This window comes from Podarcis filfolensis, assembly GCF_964270895.1.
Source record: "Podarcis filfolensis genome assembly, chromosome: 13".
Taxonomy (NCBI): domain Eukaryota; kingdom Metazoa; phylum Chordata; class Lepidosauria; order Squamata; family Lacertidae; genus Podarcis; species Podarcis filfolensis.
In genome coordinates, this window is record NC_139615.1 from 48,564,052 (window position 1) to 48,578,072 (window position 14,021).

The 14,021-nt window shown below is 53.6% G+C and overlaps 1 protein-coding gene and 1 long non-coding RNA gene across 2 annotated transcripts; both read right to left on the reverse strand.

Moving 5' to 3' along the window:
* Positions 1–8: 8 nt before the first annotated feature.
* LOC310748055 (uncharacterized protein) lies at positions 9–12,235 on the reverse strand. The gene is made up of 7 exons (XM_083583587.1): positions 11,185–12,235; positions 10,620–10,685; positions 10,440–10,516; positions 9,472–9,545; positions 8,966–9,009; positions 6,690–6,757; positions 9–189 (listed from the first exon to the last, which is right to left on the reverse strand). Exons 1-7 carry the CDS (start codon positions 11,381–11,383, stop codon positions 31–33), a joined length of 687 nt encoding a protein of 228 aa, XP_083439713.1. The 5' UTR covers positions 11,384–12,235; the 3' UTR covers positions 9–30.
* On the reverse strand, positions 2,125–2,807 carry LOC310748209. Its single transcript, XR_014541203.1, has 3 exons — positions 2,519–2,807; positions 2,318–2,385; positions 2,125–2,197 (listed from the first exon to the last, which is right to left on the reverse strand). It is a non-coding gene; the product is annotated as an uncharacterized lncRNA (long non-coding RNA).
* Positions 12,236–14,021: the final 1,786 nt, after the last annotated feature.

Genomic DNA, 14,021 nt, shown 5'->3' on the forward strand with positions numbered 1-14,021 from the left:
GGTGTTCTTGATGGGGCGAAACCTTGGCTGCTACTTCTGCGCCAAGTAGGACCGGGAAGGAGCCATGCCCGCATGGGGAACGGACGGAGGGTGAGGCAGGCGAGGGTCAGGGGCTGGGAACCGCCATGATGGTCTCTCATTCTTCATCCCGGGAGCAGGCGCTGGAGCCTCATCCCTGGGGGTGTGGCCCTGTGGAGGAAGAAGGACATCATATGAGAATGGGCCTCTGGTGGGCCAAAAACTATGGAAGGACCCCTTTGTTCCCTCTGCCCCAGTACCTGAGGATCGTCACATCTCTCCAGGGATTTGACCAGAACAAAGTATATGTTGGTGAAAGTCTCCCTCGCTGCAAAGAAAACGGAGACATCAGCAGGCTCCTAGCTCCCAGCCACGCTAGCCCAGTCTGGGGCAGGAGGGCGGGGGACCTGGGAAGGGGCATTTCCTCCTACCTGATCTTATCAGGGCTCCCCACTTCTCCTCCGTTCGGGCATCCAACCAGCCTAGCACAGAAGCCGCAGCCAAAGTCTCCTCCCTCTCAGAAATAACCCGAGAAGCTGTTTTAATGGGAGGAAACTTTGGCTGCTGCTTCTGCCCCAAACAGGGCTGGGAAGGAGCCATGCCCACACGGAGAAGGGGCAGTGGGGAAGAGGTGCGAGGGACGTCAGCCGGGAACCGCTGGAATGTTCTCTTGCCCTTCATCCCGGGAGCTGGAACTGGAGCCTCAACCCTGGAGCCTGGCCCTGTGGAGGAAGCAGGATACAGTATGTGAGCCAAAGCCCACTAGAGACCTTTCCCTTGAAACTATAGGCTGTGTACCCACCATACCTTTGGGGCTCATCCCCACTTCCCCTTGGGTCATGTGCCCAGCAATCTCAGGTGTGTTAACAGATTTGCTCTTTGCTAGACCCCCCGCCCAGCCTGGTTTGCAAAAGTCAGCCCAGGAATTCCTTGCCTGGCACAGTTGTGCAGCCTGTACTTTCATTGATATGCCAATTTATCAAAATTCTACTTTTTGTGTATTTCTGGGAGCCTCAACCCTGGAGGCCTGGCCCTGTGGAGGAAGCAGGATACAGTATGTGAGCCAAAGCCCACTAGAGACCTTTCCCTTGAAACTATAGGCTGTGTACCCACCATACCTTTGGGGCTCATCCCCACTTCTCCTTGGGTCATGTGCCCAGCAATCTCAGGTGTGTTAACAGATTTGCTCTTTGCTAGACCGTCCCGGCCGGCTTGGCACAGAGGCAGCAGCACAAGTCTCCCCCGGCTCCAGAATAACTCTTGAGGTGTTCTTGATGGGGGGAAACCTTGGCTCCTCTTTCTGCGCCAAGTAGGGCCAGGAAGAAGACATGCCCGCATGGAGAAGGGGCAGTGGGAAAGAGATGCGAGGGTTGCCAGCCGGGAACCGCCAGGATGTTCTCTCGCCCTTCATCCCGGGAGCTGGAGCCTCATCCCTGGAGGCCTGACTCTGTGGAGGCCTGGCTCTGTGCCCATGCCCACGTCCCCATTGGCTGCCAACGATCGCTACTCCTGCCTGGGCACATAATGGCCTGACCCCTGGCTTGGAAGGAGGGGGTGAGGGGCTGGGGCGAGACAGGCCTGCTCCCCCCACCCACTCCAGCACTCAATTGGCATTTCCCCCTACCTGAACTCTGAGCCTTTCCACACTTTGCCTCCCTACGGGGAACTTTGTACTGCCCCCTGTCTCAGTACCTCTGGGGTGAGAGGCCTTTGTCTGGGCTCCAGTCCCTCCCGTGATGCAGCGGCTCCCAGCCTGAACCTTCTCCTCGCTGCAAAACAAACAGAGACATCAGCAGGTGCCTGGCTCCCAGCCACGCTAGCCCCAGTATGGGGCAGGAGGGGGGGCCTGGGAAGGGGGCATTTCCTCCTACCTGATCTTATTAGCTGCCCCACCCTGAACTCCTCCGTACGGGCGTCTGGGCTCCGTCCCGACCGGCCTGGCACAGAGGCAGCAGCCCAAGTCTCCCCCGGCTCTGGAATAACTCTTGAGGTGTTCTTGATGGGGCGAAACCTTGGCTGCTACTTCTGCACCAAGTAGGACTGGGAAGGAGCCTTGCCCTCACGTAGAACGGACGGAGGGTGAGGCAGGATGAGGGTCAGGGGCCAGGAACCGCCGTGATGGTCTGTTGTTCTTTGTCCCGGGAGCAGGCGCTGGAGCCTCATCCCTGGAGATGTGGTCCTGTGGAGGAAGCAGGAAGCATCTGATGAGAAGGGGCTGGGGCGGATGAAAAACTACTGCCCCTTTTTGATGACCCCCCAAAAGAAGTTCCACAAAGACCCCTTCCTTCTGTCCCAGTACCTGATGTTCGCCACGTCCCTCCAGGGATTTCGCCAGTACGATGTAAATGTTAGGGAAAGGCTCCCTCCCTGCAGAGAAAACGGAGGAACCAGCAAGCGACTGGATCCTAGATGATAGCACCAGTCTGACGCATGAGGGAGGGGGGACAAGGGAAGGAAGCATTCCTAAAATATGGGGCACTCAGTTGGCATTTCCACTTACCTGAAGTGGGAGCCTTTCCCCCCTCATTCTGGCGGGCCTCTCGCCTGAGGAAGAAACAAGCTGTTATTCTGATTGCTTGGAGGAGTTCCAGATAAATATATAGATGATAATATTTATTATTATCATCTATATATTTAGACATATTTCTGGATATATTTTTGAGCTGATTTTGTGCCCCACCCCTCACCTGCGCCCCTGTTGGGAGCCCACCTCACCACCCCCTAGCTACGGCCCTGCCTGTACCACCCGAACAATTTGGAACCCCTCCCTCTTGTTCTTCTGCATAGTTTTAGCCCCCTCTGCAGTGTGGTGTTAACAGATTTGCTCTTTGCTAGACCCCCCGCCCAGCCTGGTTTGCAAAAGTCAGCCCAGGAATTCCTTGCCTGGCACAGTTGTGCAGCCTGTACTTTCATTGATATGCCAATTTATCAAAATTCTACTTTTTGTGTATTTCTGGGGTTTGGGGGGGGGGTCTCCTGCAAATGTATAACACTAACTTGCCTGCACAGTTTTTAATGCCACAATTGATGTGAACCGATGCATGATTATAAAGTAAATAAAGCTTATTTTTAAAGTTCCCATGCTGTTGATGCCTGATTCTTTCTTAAGTGGGGCAAAGGGAGGGAAGGCAGCTAGCTTCATGGCTGCACTTGCTCAAAAGAAGGTTTTGCAGCCTGATTCCTATCCTTTTAAGTTTGTCAAGGATGGAATTTTAAAACTCTGTTTTTAAAGAACCAAGTGGCAACCCTTCTTCAGGTATACAGGACCCACACTGTGAATTGTGCTCACAAATGTACTGGGAGCCACCGTAGATCCTTTAGGACCAGTGTTCTGTGGTCCTGCCAGCTGCTCCCAGTCTAGCTGTTGCTACATCTGCTGGCTCCTCTCAGATATGCCTGAGCCAATCTGATCTGAGGGGAATCCCTTCCTGTCCTCCAATATGTGGGATAACCCGTTGGGTCTTCTGTTAGAGCTTCATCAGGACCAAACCCCACCTCCCAGGCGTCCCCCTTGAAGGCAAGGCACAATCCTGGGACACTCAACACCCAATGGTTTTTCCATTTCCAAGGCACGGGATCCCTTTTTAGAACATGCGCTTCAGGTTACAGACTCTTAGAATTTTGCTTCAGGATGAGAACAGAACAGAAATTGCATGGTGGCGGCGTGGCAGCAGCGGGAGCCCCCTGAAACTGTTCTTATCCTGAGGTACCACTTTAGCTAAGTGGTACCTCAGGTTAAGAACAGTTTCAGGTTAAGAATGGACCTCCAGAACGAATTAAGTCCTTAACCCAAGGTACCACTGCACTAGTAGTAGTAGTAGTAGTAGTAGTAGTAGTTATTTATACCCCGCCCGTCTTCCTGGGTTGCCCCCGTCACTCTGAGGTAGATAAATCCCCTTCGTGTGTTTCTGTTTGGGAGGGGCTGTGGCTCAGTGGCAGAGCATCTTCCGGGCACCCAGAAGGGCCTTGATTCAACTCCCTGCTTGGCTTCAGGTGTGGGGATGAGAAGGCCCAGCTTGCAGGTTCGATCCCCATCTGGGACAGCTGCATCTTCCTGCATTGCAGGGGTTGGACTAGATGATCCTCAAGGTCCCTTCCAACTCCAGAGGCCCTCAGGACCTGAAGCCACGGATTCAAGTTACAAGAAAGGAGATTCTGACTCAACCTCAGGAAGAACTTTCTGACAGCAAGAGCTGCTTGACAGTGGGAAGAAATCCCTCAGTGGGCAGTAGACTCTCCTTCCTTGGAGGTTTTTGAACAGAGGTGGGATGGCCATCTGCCATGGATGCTTGAGCTGAGATTCCTGCATTGCAGGGGGTTGGTCTAGATGACCCTTGGGACCCCTCCCAACTATACCATTCTATGATCCTATGATTTAAAGTGCATCCAATGAGCATTTAAATCACATGACGTCCCCCAAATGATCCTCTGATTTGCGGCTTTCCTCTCGCAGAACTACAATTCCCAAAACCCCTGACAATCATTTAGGGATCATTTCCTCAACACACACCATTATCCTGGCTCCCTTTCAAATCCCCCGTCTCTGTTCACACCACAGGGCAAGGGAGAAGGAATTATTTCGCATTTCCAGTTAGGTTCTCCTTGTCCTTGAATTGTTTCTTAAAGGCCCTCACTTGGCCGGGTCCTTTTGCACAGGCTAGCCCATGAATTCCTCTGCAGTTTGTATTTCTCCCTTCACATCCCAAATAATCCCAAATCCTACCATTTATTAATTTCTAGGGTTTGGGATGTCCCCCCTCAATCTATAACAATATTGTGTGCAATATTGTAACAAAGGTTATTCTATTCAGATTCCCAAGGGAATGTCAAGCAGGGAGGGAGGGTGGAAGAGAGAGAGTGGAATTCTGGGGGAGAGTGACGATTGGAGGAGGCTTTGAAAGGGAGTTTGAATGTTGGTGGGGAGGCAGTTGAGAGTCGGTTGAGAGCGGTGAGTTCTGGAGAGGGGAGGTCAGCTGGCTGGGCAGTTCTTCAGCTTAGGATCAGTATGAGAGTCGCCATCTCCCTCATTTGACAATGGACAAAAAGGAAGAGAGACGCAGAGAGAGGGACTGTGAGTCTCCTGTGGAGGCCATGGGATGTGGCAGTCCCATGCCCAGCGAAGAGGGGCTCTGCCAGCTGCCCAGAAACAGAATAACCTCCATTTAGGAGGGCCACAGAGCCAGGCTTGGCTGGTATTCCTAATTCCCAGATGCCTCACACCACCCTCTCCAAGAACCTGGAAAGCAGCTTAACAGACCTGGGCTATGCCTGATTATCATCTTCCCAAGCAAGTTAGAAATGTAATGCTGGTGGTCAACGAAAGAAGTTTAAAGACTCTCTCAAGGCAGATCTAAAAGAAATGTTGTGTAAACAATGGGGAAATGCTGGCCTGCAAATGCTCCAATTGGAGAACAGCCTTTACCAACAGTGTCATGGACTTTGAAGACACACAAACTCAGGACAAAAGGGAGAAACAAGTTAAGAGGAAGGCACGCTTGGCAAACCCTCACTGTCATCAACTCCCACCCAGAAACCTATGTCCCCACTGTGGAAGGAAGTGTGGATCCAGAATTGGCCTCCACAGTCCATTATGGACTCTCTGTTAAGACCATGTTCATGGAAGACAATCTTACTCGGCTACAAGTGATCGCCAAAGAAGATGATAGATTTGGGGTCTATGGCCAATTTCATGGCCTTCATGGAAAATCCTCCTGGGAAGATGCTCCCCCTCCCCCTGTTTGGTCCATCACTTCCACCATTGTGCTCCCCCAAAGCCGGCACCCACCCAGCAGGGGGAGGCGTACCTTGGGGAGGGGGATAGTGTCATGGGGCAGAAATCAGCTTCACCTGCTGAACAGCAGCCTGAAGGGGGAGAAGGGGGAGTGACTTCACCTGCAGCTTCAAGGGCACCGAGGAGAAGACTCTGATGAGAACCAGCTGGCTTCAGCTTTCTAAAGCAGTCATGCCGTTCTCCTCTTTCAGGGAAGGGCACATTCAGACAGCAACCGGGACATCCCAGAAAACATGCAAGGCACTGAGTAGCATGGATTCCTCCAGCGACATGCAAGGACTTTACAATCCAGAAAAGCCAGACCAAAATGTCATGGAAGACCTAGTTTGGCTCTTGTCTATCAGCTTGAGAAGTGGCGACAAAGACCATTCTCTAGAAGCGTGGCCCTATGAAAAAAATTAATCTGTATTTTCAGCATTAAGCCAGAAATCACCTTGAGACCTGCTTACTCACATCAAAGTTCAAATGTTGAGAGAAGTGCTTAATCAAGGAGCTGGTGCATGTGATCGCTCTTTCCTGCTCATACATATTTTGGGAGTCAATCCAGAAATGCAAGATTGGAATGCCACAGATGACAGAGTTTGGCTCTTGTCCATCAGCTTGGGAAGTGGCGATGGAGACCATTCTCTTGAAGCGTGGCCCTGTGGAGGAATCCACTTCCAGACGAGACCATCTCTTTTCTCCTCTCATGCAGGAAGGTTCTTCCATTCTCTGTTGATGCTCAACATGTAGGGTGTTCTTCCAGCCCCATGCAAATCTTTCCTTCCTCTTACCTGTTCTTTTTATAAGGGCGGCTTGGGCAACAGCCACAGGGGACAGTGTTCCTACAACTCCCCAAACATGTTTCAAAAGGACCACTTCCTTCCTTCTGCCCCAGTACCTGAGGGTCCTCACGTCTCTCCAGGGATTTGGCCAGAACAAAGTATATGTTGGGGAAAGGCTCCCTCCCTGCAAAGAAAATGGAGCAATCAGCAAGTGCCTGGCTCCCAGCCACGCTAACCCCAGTATGGGGCAGGAGGGGGGACCTGGGAAGGGGCATTTCCTTCTACCTAATCTTATAAGCTGCCCCACCCTGAACTCCTCCGTTCGGGTGTCTGGGCTCTGTCCCGACCGGCCTGGCACAGAAGCAGCAGCCAAATTCTCCCCCGGCTCCGGAATAAGTGTTTTTGATGGGTGGAAACCTTGGCTGCTGCTTCTGCGCCAAACAGGGCCGGGAAGGAGCCATGCCCACATGGAGAAGGGGCAGTGGGGAAGAGGTGCGAGGGACGTCAGCCGGGAACCGCCGGGATGTTGTTCGGTTCTTCATCCCGGGTGCCGGATCTGGAGCCTCATCCCTGGAGGCCTGGCCCTGTGGAGGAAGCAGGATACAGTATGGGCTCTCATGTGAATGGGCTCTCACTGTCTGCAGATTCCCCAATTATTGCATCACCACACCATGCTGCTGGGCAAACTCGCAGGGCATGAAGTTGCTGGTGGCTCCTGAGGTAGTACACCCACTGCCGAGGGTGTCTGGCCAGCTGACCCAGGGAAGGAGGGGGACAGAACAAGCACCCCTGCCATGCTGCCCATGCCCACGTCACCACTGGCTGCCAACGATCTCTGCTCCTGCCTGGGCACATAATACCTCTGGGGTGAGAGGCCTTTGTCTGGGCTCCAGTCCCTCCCGTGATGCAGCGGCTCCCAGGCTGAACCTTCTCCTCTCTGGAAAACAAATGGAGACATCAGCAGGCGCCTGGCTCCCAGGCACAATAGCCCAGTCTGGGGCGGGGGGGGGAACCTGGGAAAGGGGCATTTCCTCCTACCTGATCTTATCAGCTGCCCCAACCTGACCTTCTCCGTACAGGCGTCTGGGCTCCGTCCCGACCGGCCTGGCACAGAGGCAGCAGCCCAAGTCTCCCCCGGCTCCAGAATAACTCTTGAGGTGTTCTTGATGGGGCGAAACCTTGGCTGCTACTTCTGCGCCAAGTAGGGCCGGGAAGAAGCCATGCCCGCATGGAGAAGGGGCAGTGGGAAAGAGATGCGAGGGTTGCCAGCTGGGAACCGCCAGGATGTTCTCTCGCCCTTCATCCTGGGAGCTGGAGCCTCATCCCTGGAGGCCTGGCCCTGTGGAGGCCTGGCTCTGTGCCCATGCCCACGTCCCCATTGGCTGCCAACGATCGCTACTCCTGCCTGGGCACATAATGGCCTGACCCCTGGCTTGGAAGGAGGGGGTGAGGGGCTGGGGCGAGACAGGCCTGCTCCCTCCACCCACTCCAGCACTCAATTGGCATTTCCCCCTACCTGAACTCTGAGCCTTTCCACACTTTGCCTCCCTACGGGGAACTTTGTACTGCCCCCTGTCTCAGTACCTCTGGGGTGAGAGGCCTTTGTCTGGGCTCCAGTCCCTCCCGTGATGCAGCAGCTCCCAGGCTGAACCTTCTCCTCGCTGCAAAACAAACAGAGACATCAGCAGGCGGCTGGCTCCCAGGCACAATAGCCCAGTCTGGGGCGGGGGGGGGGGAACCTGGGAAAGGGGCATTTCCTCCCACCTGATCTTATCAGCTGCCCCAACCTGACCTGCTCTGTACAGGCGTCTGGGCTCCGTCCCGGCCGGCTTGGCACAGAGGCAGCAGCCCAAGTCTCCCCCGGCTCCGGAATAACTCTTGAGGTGTTCTTGATGGGGCGAAACCTTGGCTGCTACTTCTGCACCAAGTAGGACCGGGAAGGAGCCATGCCCGCACGTAGAACGGACGGAGGGTGAGGCAGGCGAGGATCAGGGGCCGGGAACCGCCGTGATGGTCTGTTGTTCTTTGTCCCGGGAGCAGGCGCTGGAGCCTCATCCCTGGAGGTGTGGCCCTGTGGAGGAAGCAGGAAGCATCTGATGAGAAGGGGCTTGGGCGGATGAAAAACTACTGCCCCTTTTTGATGACCCCCCAAAAGAAGTTCCACAAAAACCCCTTCCTTCTGTCCCAGTACCTGATGTTTGCCATGTCCCTCCAGGGATTTCGCCAGTACGATGTAAATGTTAGGGAAAGGCTCCCTCCCTGCAGAGAAAACGGAGGAACCAGCAAGCGACTGGATCCTAGATGATAGCACCAGTCTGACGCATGAGGGAGGGGGGACACAGGAAGGAAGCATTCCTAAAATATGGGGCACTCAGTTGGCATTTCCACTTACCTGAAGTGGGAGCCTTTCCCCCCTCATTCTGGCGGGCCTCTCGCCTGAGGAAGAAACAAGCTGTTATTCTGATTGCTTGGAGGAGTTCAAGATAAATATATAGATGATAATATTTATTATTATCATCTATATATTTAGACATATTTATGGACATATTTTTGAGCCGATTTTGTGCCCCACCCCTCACCTGCGCTCCCGTTGGGGGCCTACCTCACCACCCCCTAGCTACGGCCCTGCCTGTACCACCCGAACAATTTGGAACCCCTCCCTCTTGTTCTTCTGCATAGTTTTAGCCCCCTCTGCAGTGTGGTGCCCAGAGTGAGCGCCCCTGTCGTGCCATCCTAAAACTGCCCCAGCGCAGCCTTGGGAGAGGATCCCACTCCATAAAGAAGACCACAGAGAAACCCTCTCCATAAAACTATAGGGATCTCTAAATCAGGCCTTCCTCCTCCAGCTGGCAAGATCACTGGGAAACCCTTCCCCTGCCACACAAGGTCACAGCATACCTCCGGATTTTGCTGGGTTTCCCTGCACCTCTGGGCTGCTGCTGGGCTTCTTTGGGTTTCCCCAAACCACGGCCCTGCGAAGAAAGAAGGACATTGTACTCTCTAGGGGACAGGGGTCCCGTGGGCCGTCCCCAATGATTTCCTTCAGGGGCACATCGCTCTCAATATCCCCCCCCCCGTCTGCCTTCCCAGCTCCCTCCCTCCCTCACTCTTCCACATCTCTCCTTCTCCTGTTTGGCACAGAGCAGCCCGGAAGCAGCCCATGGGCAGGCAAGCCAGTGGAGGCAGGGCCTTCCTGCGGTGGAGACATAGGGCCCCCGGGGGGAGCAGCCCCCAAACTTCTGTAGGGACAGCCTGAGTGCTGGCGAGGGTGTCTGGCCAGCTGACCCAGGGAAGGAGGGGGACAGAACAAGCACCCCTGCCATGCTGCCCATGCCCACGTCACCAGTGGCTGCCAACGATCGCTGCTCCTGCCTGGACACATAATGGCCAGACCCCTGGCTTGGAAGGAGGGGGTGAGGGGCTGGGGAGAGACAGAGGCAGAAGGCAACGTCTCCCCCAGCTCCGGAATAACTCTGGAGGTGTTTTTGATGGGTGGAAACTTCGGCTGCTGCTTCTGCGCCAAACAGGGCCTGGGAGCCATGCCCACACGGAGAAGGGGCAGTGGAGAAGAGATGCCAGGGTTGCCAGCCAGGAACCGCCGGGATGTTCTCTCGCCCTTCATCCCGGGAGCTGGAGCTGGAGCCTCATCCCTGGAGGCCTGACTCTGTGGAGGCGTGGCTCTGTGCCCATGCAAACGTCCCCATTGGCTGCCAACGATTGCTGTTCCTACCTGGCTTGGAAGAAGGGGGTGAGGGGCTGGGGCGAGACAGGCCTGCTCCCCCCCCCCACTCCAGCACTCAATTGGCATTTCCCCCTACCTGAACTCTGAGCCTTTCCACACTTTGTCCTTCCCCCTGTCCCAGTACCTCTGGGGTGAGAGGCCTTTGTCTGGGCTCCAGTCCCTCCCAGGATGCAGCGGCTCCCAGGCTGAACCTTCTCCTCGCTGCAAAACAAACGGAGACATCAGCAGCCGCCTGGCTCCCAGCCACGCTAGCCCCAGTCTGGAGCAGGAGGGGGGGGACCTGGGAAGGGGCATTTCCTCCTACCTGATCTTATCAGCTGCCCCAACCTGTACTCCTCTGTACAGGCGTCTGGGCTCCGTCTCAGCCAGCCTGGCACAGGGTTAGGGGCCGGGAACCACCACGATGGTCTCTTGTTAATAATCCTGGCTCTGGAGCCTCATCCCTGGGGGTGTGGCCCTGTGGAGGAAGCAGGACATCATATGAGAATGGGCTATGGTGGGCCAAAAACTATGGAAGGACCCCTTTGTTCCCTCTGCCCCAGTACCTGAGGTTCATCACATCTCTCCAGGGATTTGACCAGAGCAAAGTATATGTTGGGGAAAGGCTCCGTCCCTGCAAAGAAAATGGAGACATCAGCAGGCTCCTAGCTCCCAGCCACGCTAGCCCCAGTCTGGGGCAGGAGGGCGGGGGACCTGGGAAGGGGCATTTCCTCCTACCTGATCTTATAAGCTGCCCCAACCTGTTCTCCTCCCTACGGGCGTCTGGGCACCGTCCCGGCCGGCCTGGCACAGAGGAAGCAGCTTACCTGATCTTTGCAGCTCTCCCCACTTGGCCTCCGTACGGGTGTCTGGGCTCTGTCTTGACTGACCTAGCACAGAAGCAGAAACCAAAGTCCCCTCCTTCTCTGAAATAACTCTGGAGGTGCTTTTGATGGGTGGAAACCTTGGCTGCTGCTTCTGCGCCAAGTAGGGCCGGGAAGGAGCCATGCCCACACGGAGAAGGGGCAGTGGGGAAGAGGTGCGAGGGTTGGCAGCCCGGAACCGCTGGGATGTTGTCTGGTTCTTCATCCTGGGAGCTGGAGCTGGAGCCTCATCCCTGGAGGCCTGGCCCTGTGGAGGAAGCAGGATACAGTATGGGCTCCCATGTGAATGGGCTCTCACTGTCTGTGCAGATTCCCCAATTATTGCATTGCCACACCATGCTGCTGGGCAAACTCGCAGGGCATGAAGTTGCTGGTGGCTCCTGAGTTTTTAATGCTCGCAGTTGTACTCTGTGTCCATCTGGGAACTGTAACGTCACACGCGAGCTGAGACCAGGAATAGCCAGTGGTGGTATAGGCGCAGTGTTGTCCCAGAGGATACATATGGGAAATGCCAGGGAAGCCAGAAGTCTAAACTGACAGATTAGTTCTTTCAGCAGGACTCAGGGGACCACCCTGGACCCTCAGCCTTTCGCTGTTGCCTCCTTGTCTCAAATTAAAGAGTTTAAGGAACCTCTTTTCAAAGGGTCACACGCAGTGATGGTGGAAAGAAATAATACAAAATAAATCTCACTACGCTTCTGCCCTGTGCAAGCTAAAATCTTCTAGAGACCTTTCCCTTGAAACCATAGGCTGTGTACCCACCATAGCTTTGGGGCTCATCCCCACTTCCCCTTGGGTCGTGTGCCCAGCAAGCGCAGGTGTGTTAACAGATTTGCCCTTTGCTAGACGGGCCACCCTGGTTTGCAAAAGTCAGCCCAGGAATTCCTTGTCTGGCATAGTTGTGCAGCCTGTACTTTCATTGATATCCCAATTAATGAAAAATCTACCTTTTGTGTATTTCTGGGGTTTGGGGGGGTCTCCGGCAAATGTATAACACCACTTTGCCTGCACAGTTTTTAATGCCACTGTTGATGTGAACCGATGCATGATTATAAAGTAAATAAAGCTTATTTTTAAAGTTCCCATGTTGATGCCTGATTCTTTCTTAAGTGGGGCAAAGGGAGGGAAGGCAGCTAGCTTCATGTCTGGACACGCTCAAAACAAGGTTTTGCAGCCTGATCCCTATCCTTTTAAGTTTGCTGTCAAGGATGGAATTTTAAAACTCTGTTTTTAAAGAACCAGGTGGCAACCCTTCTTTAGGTATACAGAATCCACACTTTGAATTGTTCTAGCAAACGTACTGGGAGCCACCGTAGATCCTTTAGGACCGCTGTTCTGTGGTCTTGCCAGCTGCTCCCAGTCTAGCTGTTGCTACATTTGCTGGCTCTTCTCAGATATGCCTGAGCCAATCTGATCTGAGGGGAATCCCTTCCTGTCCTCCAATATATGGTCATCTGTTAGAGCTTGAGCAGAACCAAACCCCACCTCCCAGGCGTCCCCCTTGAAGGCAAGGCACAATCCTGGGACACCCTCCCCAACTCAAGAAAGGGGCATCTGAGCTCCTCCGACCTTCCTGGTTCCTCCTTATAACTGAGTTCCTAGGACTCCACGGATCTCTGCTAATGGGAGCTGTTCCCAGAGCCCCTAACAAACTACAGTTCCCAGGATCATTGGGGGGAAGACACCTGCTTTTTAGACCAGGGATGAGGAACCTGCAGCTTCCTCACGCCCATTTCCTTGGAACCAGGAACAGGAAGCTGAAGTGCTTCTTCTAACAGGATGATTGCAGGGAGCAGAAGTGCTTTTCTTCAGCCAGAATTCTCCGCAACTCCAATCCAGCACCTTAAAAAAATTATTATTATTATTATTATTATTATTATTATTATTATTATTGCCCAACTTTCCCTCTGCTTTTCCCCTTCTGGCCGGGAAAAGAGTCTCCCCCCCCCCCCCGTCAATGCAGCTAAGATGTCTTGCTGCTGCATGCCCAGGGAAGGGCCGCCCTTGCCCGCTGCAGTGGACACCTCGTGTGTAAAGAGAGGGATGCTGATTGGGAAGCAGTGCAAGAAGAAGCGGTCAGCTTCTGGGATGTTGATTTCTGGACGTCTTGCAGCTGTGTGGATGCAGGAATGGGTAGGCAGGAGCCCTGGTCCATTTCTGGGAAAGAAATAAAGCTGCCATTCGGGGAAATCTTTATCAGCAGCACCTACAATGTCACAGCGTGGTGAATAAGACTTGGGAATACAGTGGTACCTCGGGTTAAGTACTTAATTCGTTCCGGAGGTCCGTTCTTAACCTGAAACTGTTCTTAACCTGAAGCACCACTTTAGCTAATGGGGCCTCCTGCTGCCACCGGAGCACGATTTCTGTTCCCATCCTGAAGCAAGGTTCTTAACCTGAGGTACTATTTCTGGCTTAGCAGAGTCTGTAACTTGAAACGTATGTAACCTGAAGCATATGTAACCAGAGGTACCACTGTACTGAGAAATGTTACTCAGAGTAAACTGGAGGGGAATCAGAGTAACAGGCTGGGGTGCAGTGGGGAGGGAAAGTGGGCATGATGGAAAAGCTCCAAATTGATGCATGACTGCCGGAGGTATAATGCAGACTTAAGATAAGCATCGTTTTATGGAATTCAATGTTGAATAGAATAGAATAGAATAGAATAGAATAGAATAGAATAGAATAGAATAGAATAGAAACAACCAATTTGGGCAACATCTTTGGGGAAAGGGTGGTCTCCAATCCTAATCTGGAGGCTGTCTTCAACCTGGAAATAAATTCCAACAGTTCCATGGGGTTTCCTTCCAAGGAAAACGTGCCTGGATTGGGGACCTCAATGG

Excerpts from the sequence above, each read along its gene's own strand:
- LOC310748055 (XM_083583587.1), bottom strand. The coding sequence starts at position 11,383 with ATGAAGAACCAGACAACATCCCAGCGGTTCCGGGCTGCCAACCCTCGC. Across the intron at positions 10,517-10,619 it reads GGGGCAGCTGATAAGATCAG|CGAGGAGAAGGTTCAGCCTG; the intron begins GTAGGAGGAAAT and ends TTTGTTTTGCAG. Across the intron at positions 9,010-9,471 it reads AAACCCAGCAAAATCCGGAG|GCGAGAGGCCCGCCAGAATG; the intron begins GTATGCTGTGAC and ends TTTCTTCCTCAG.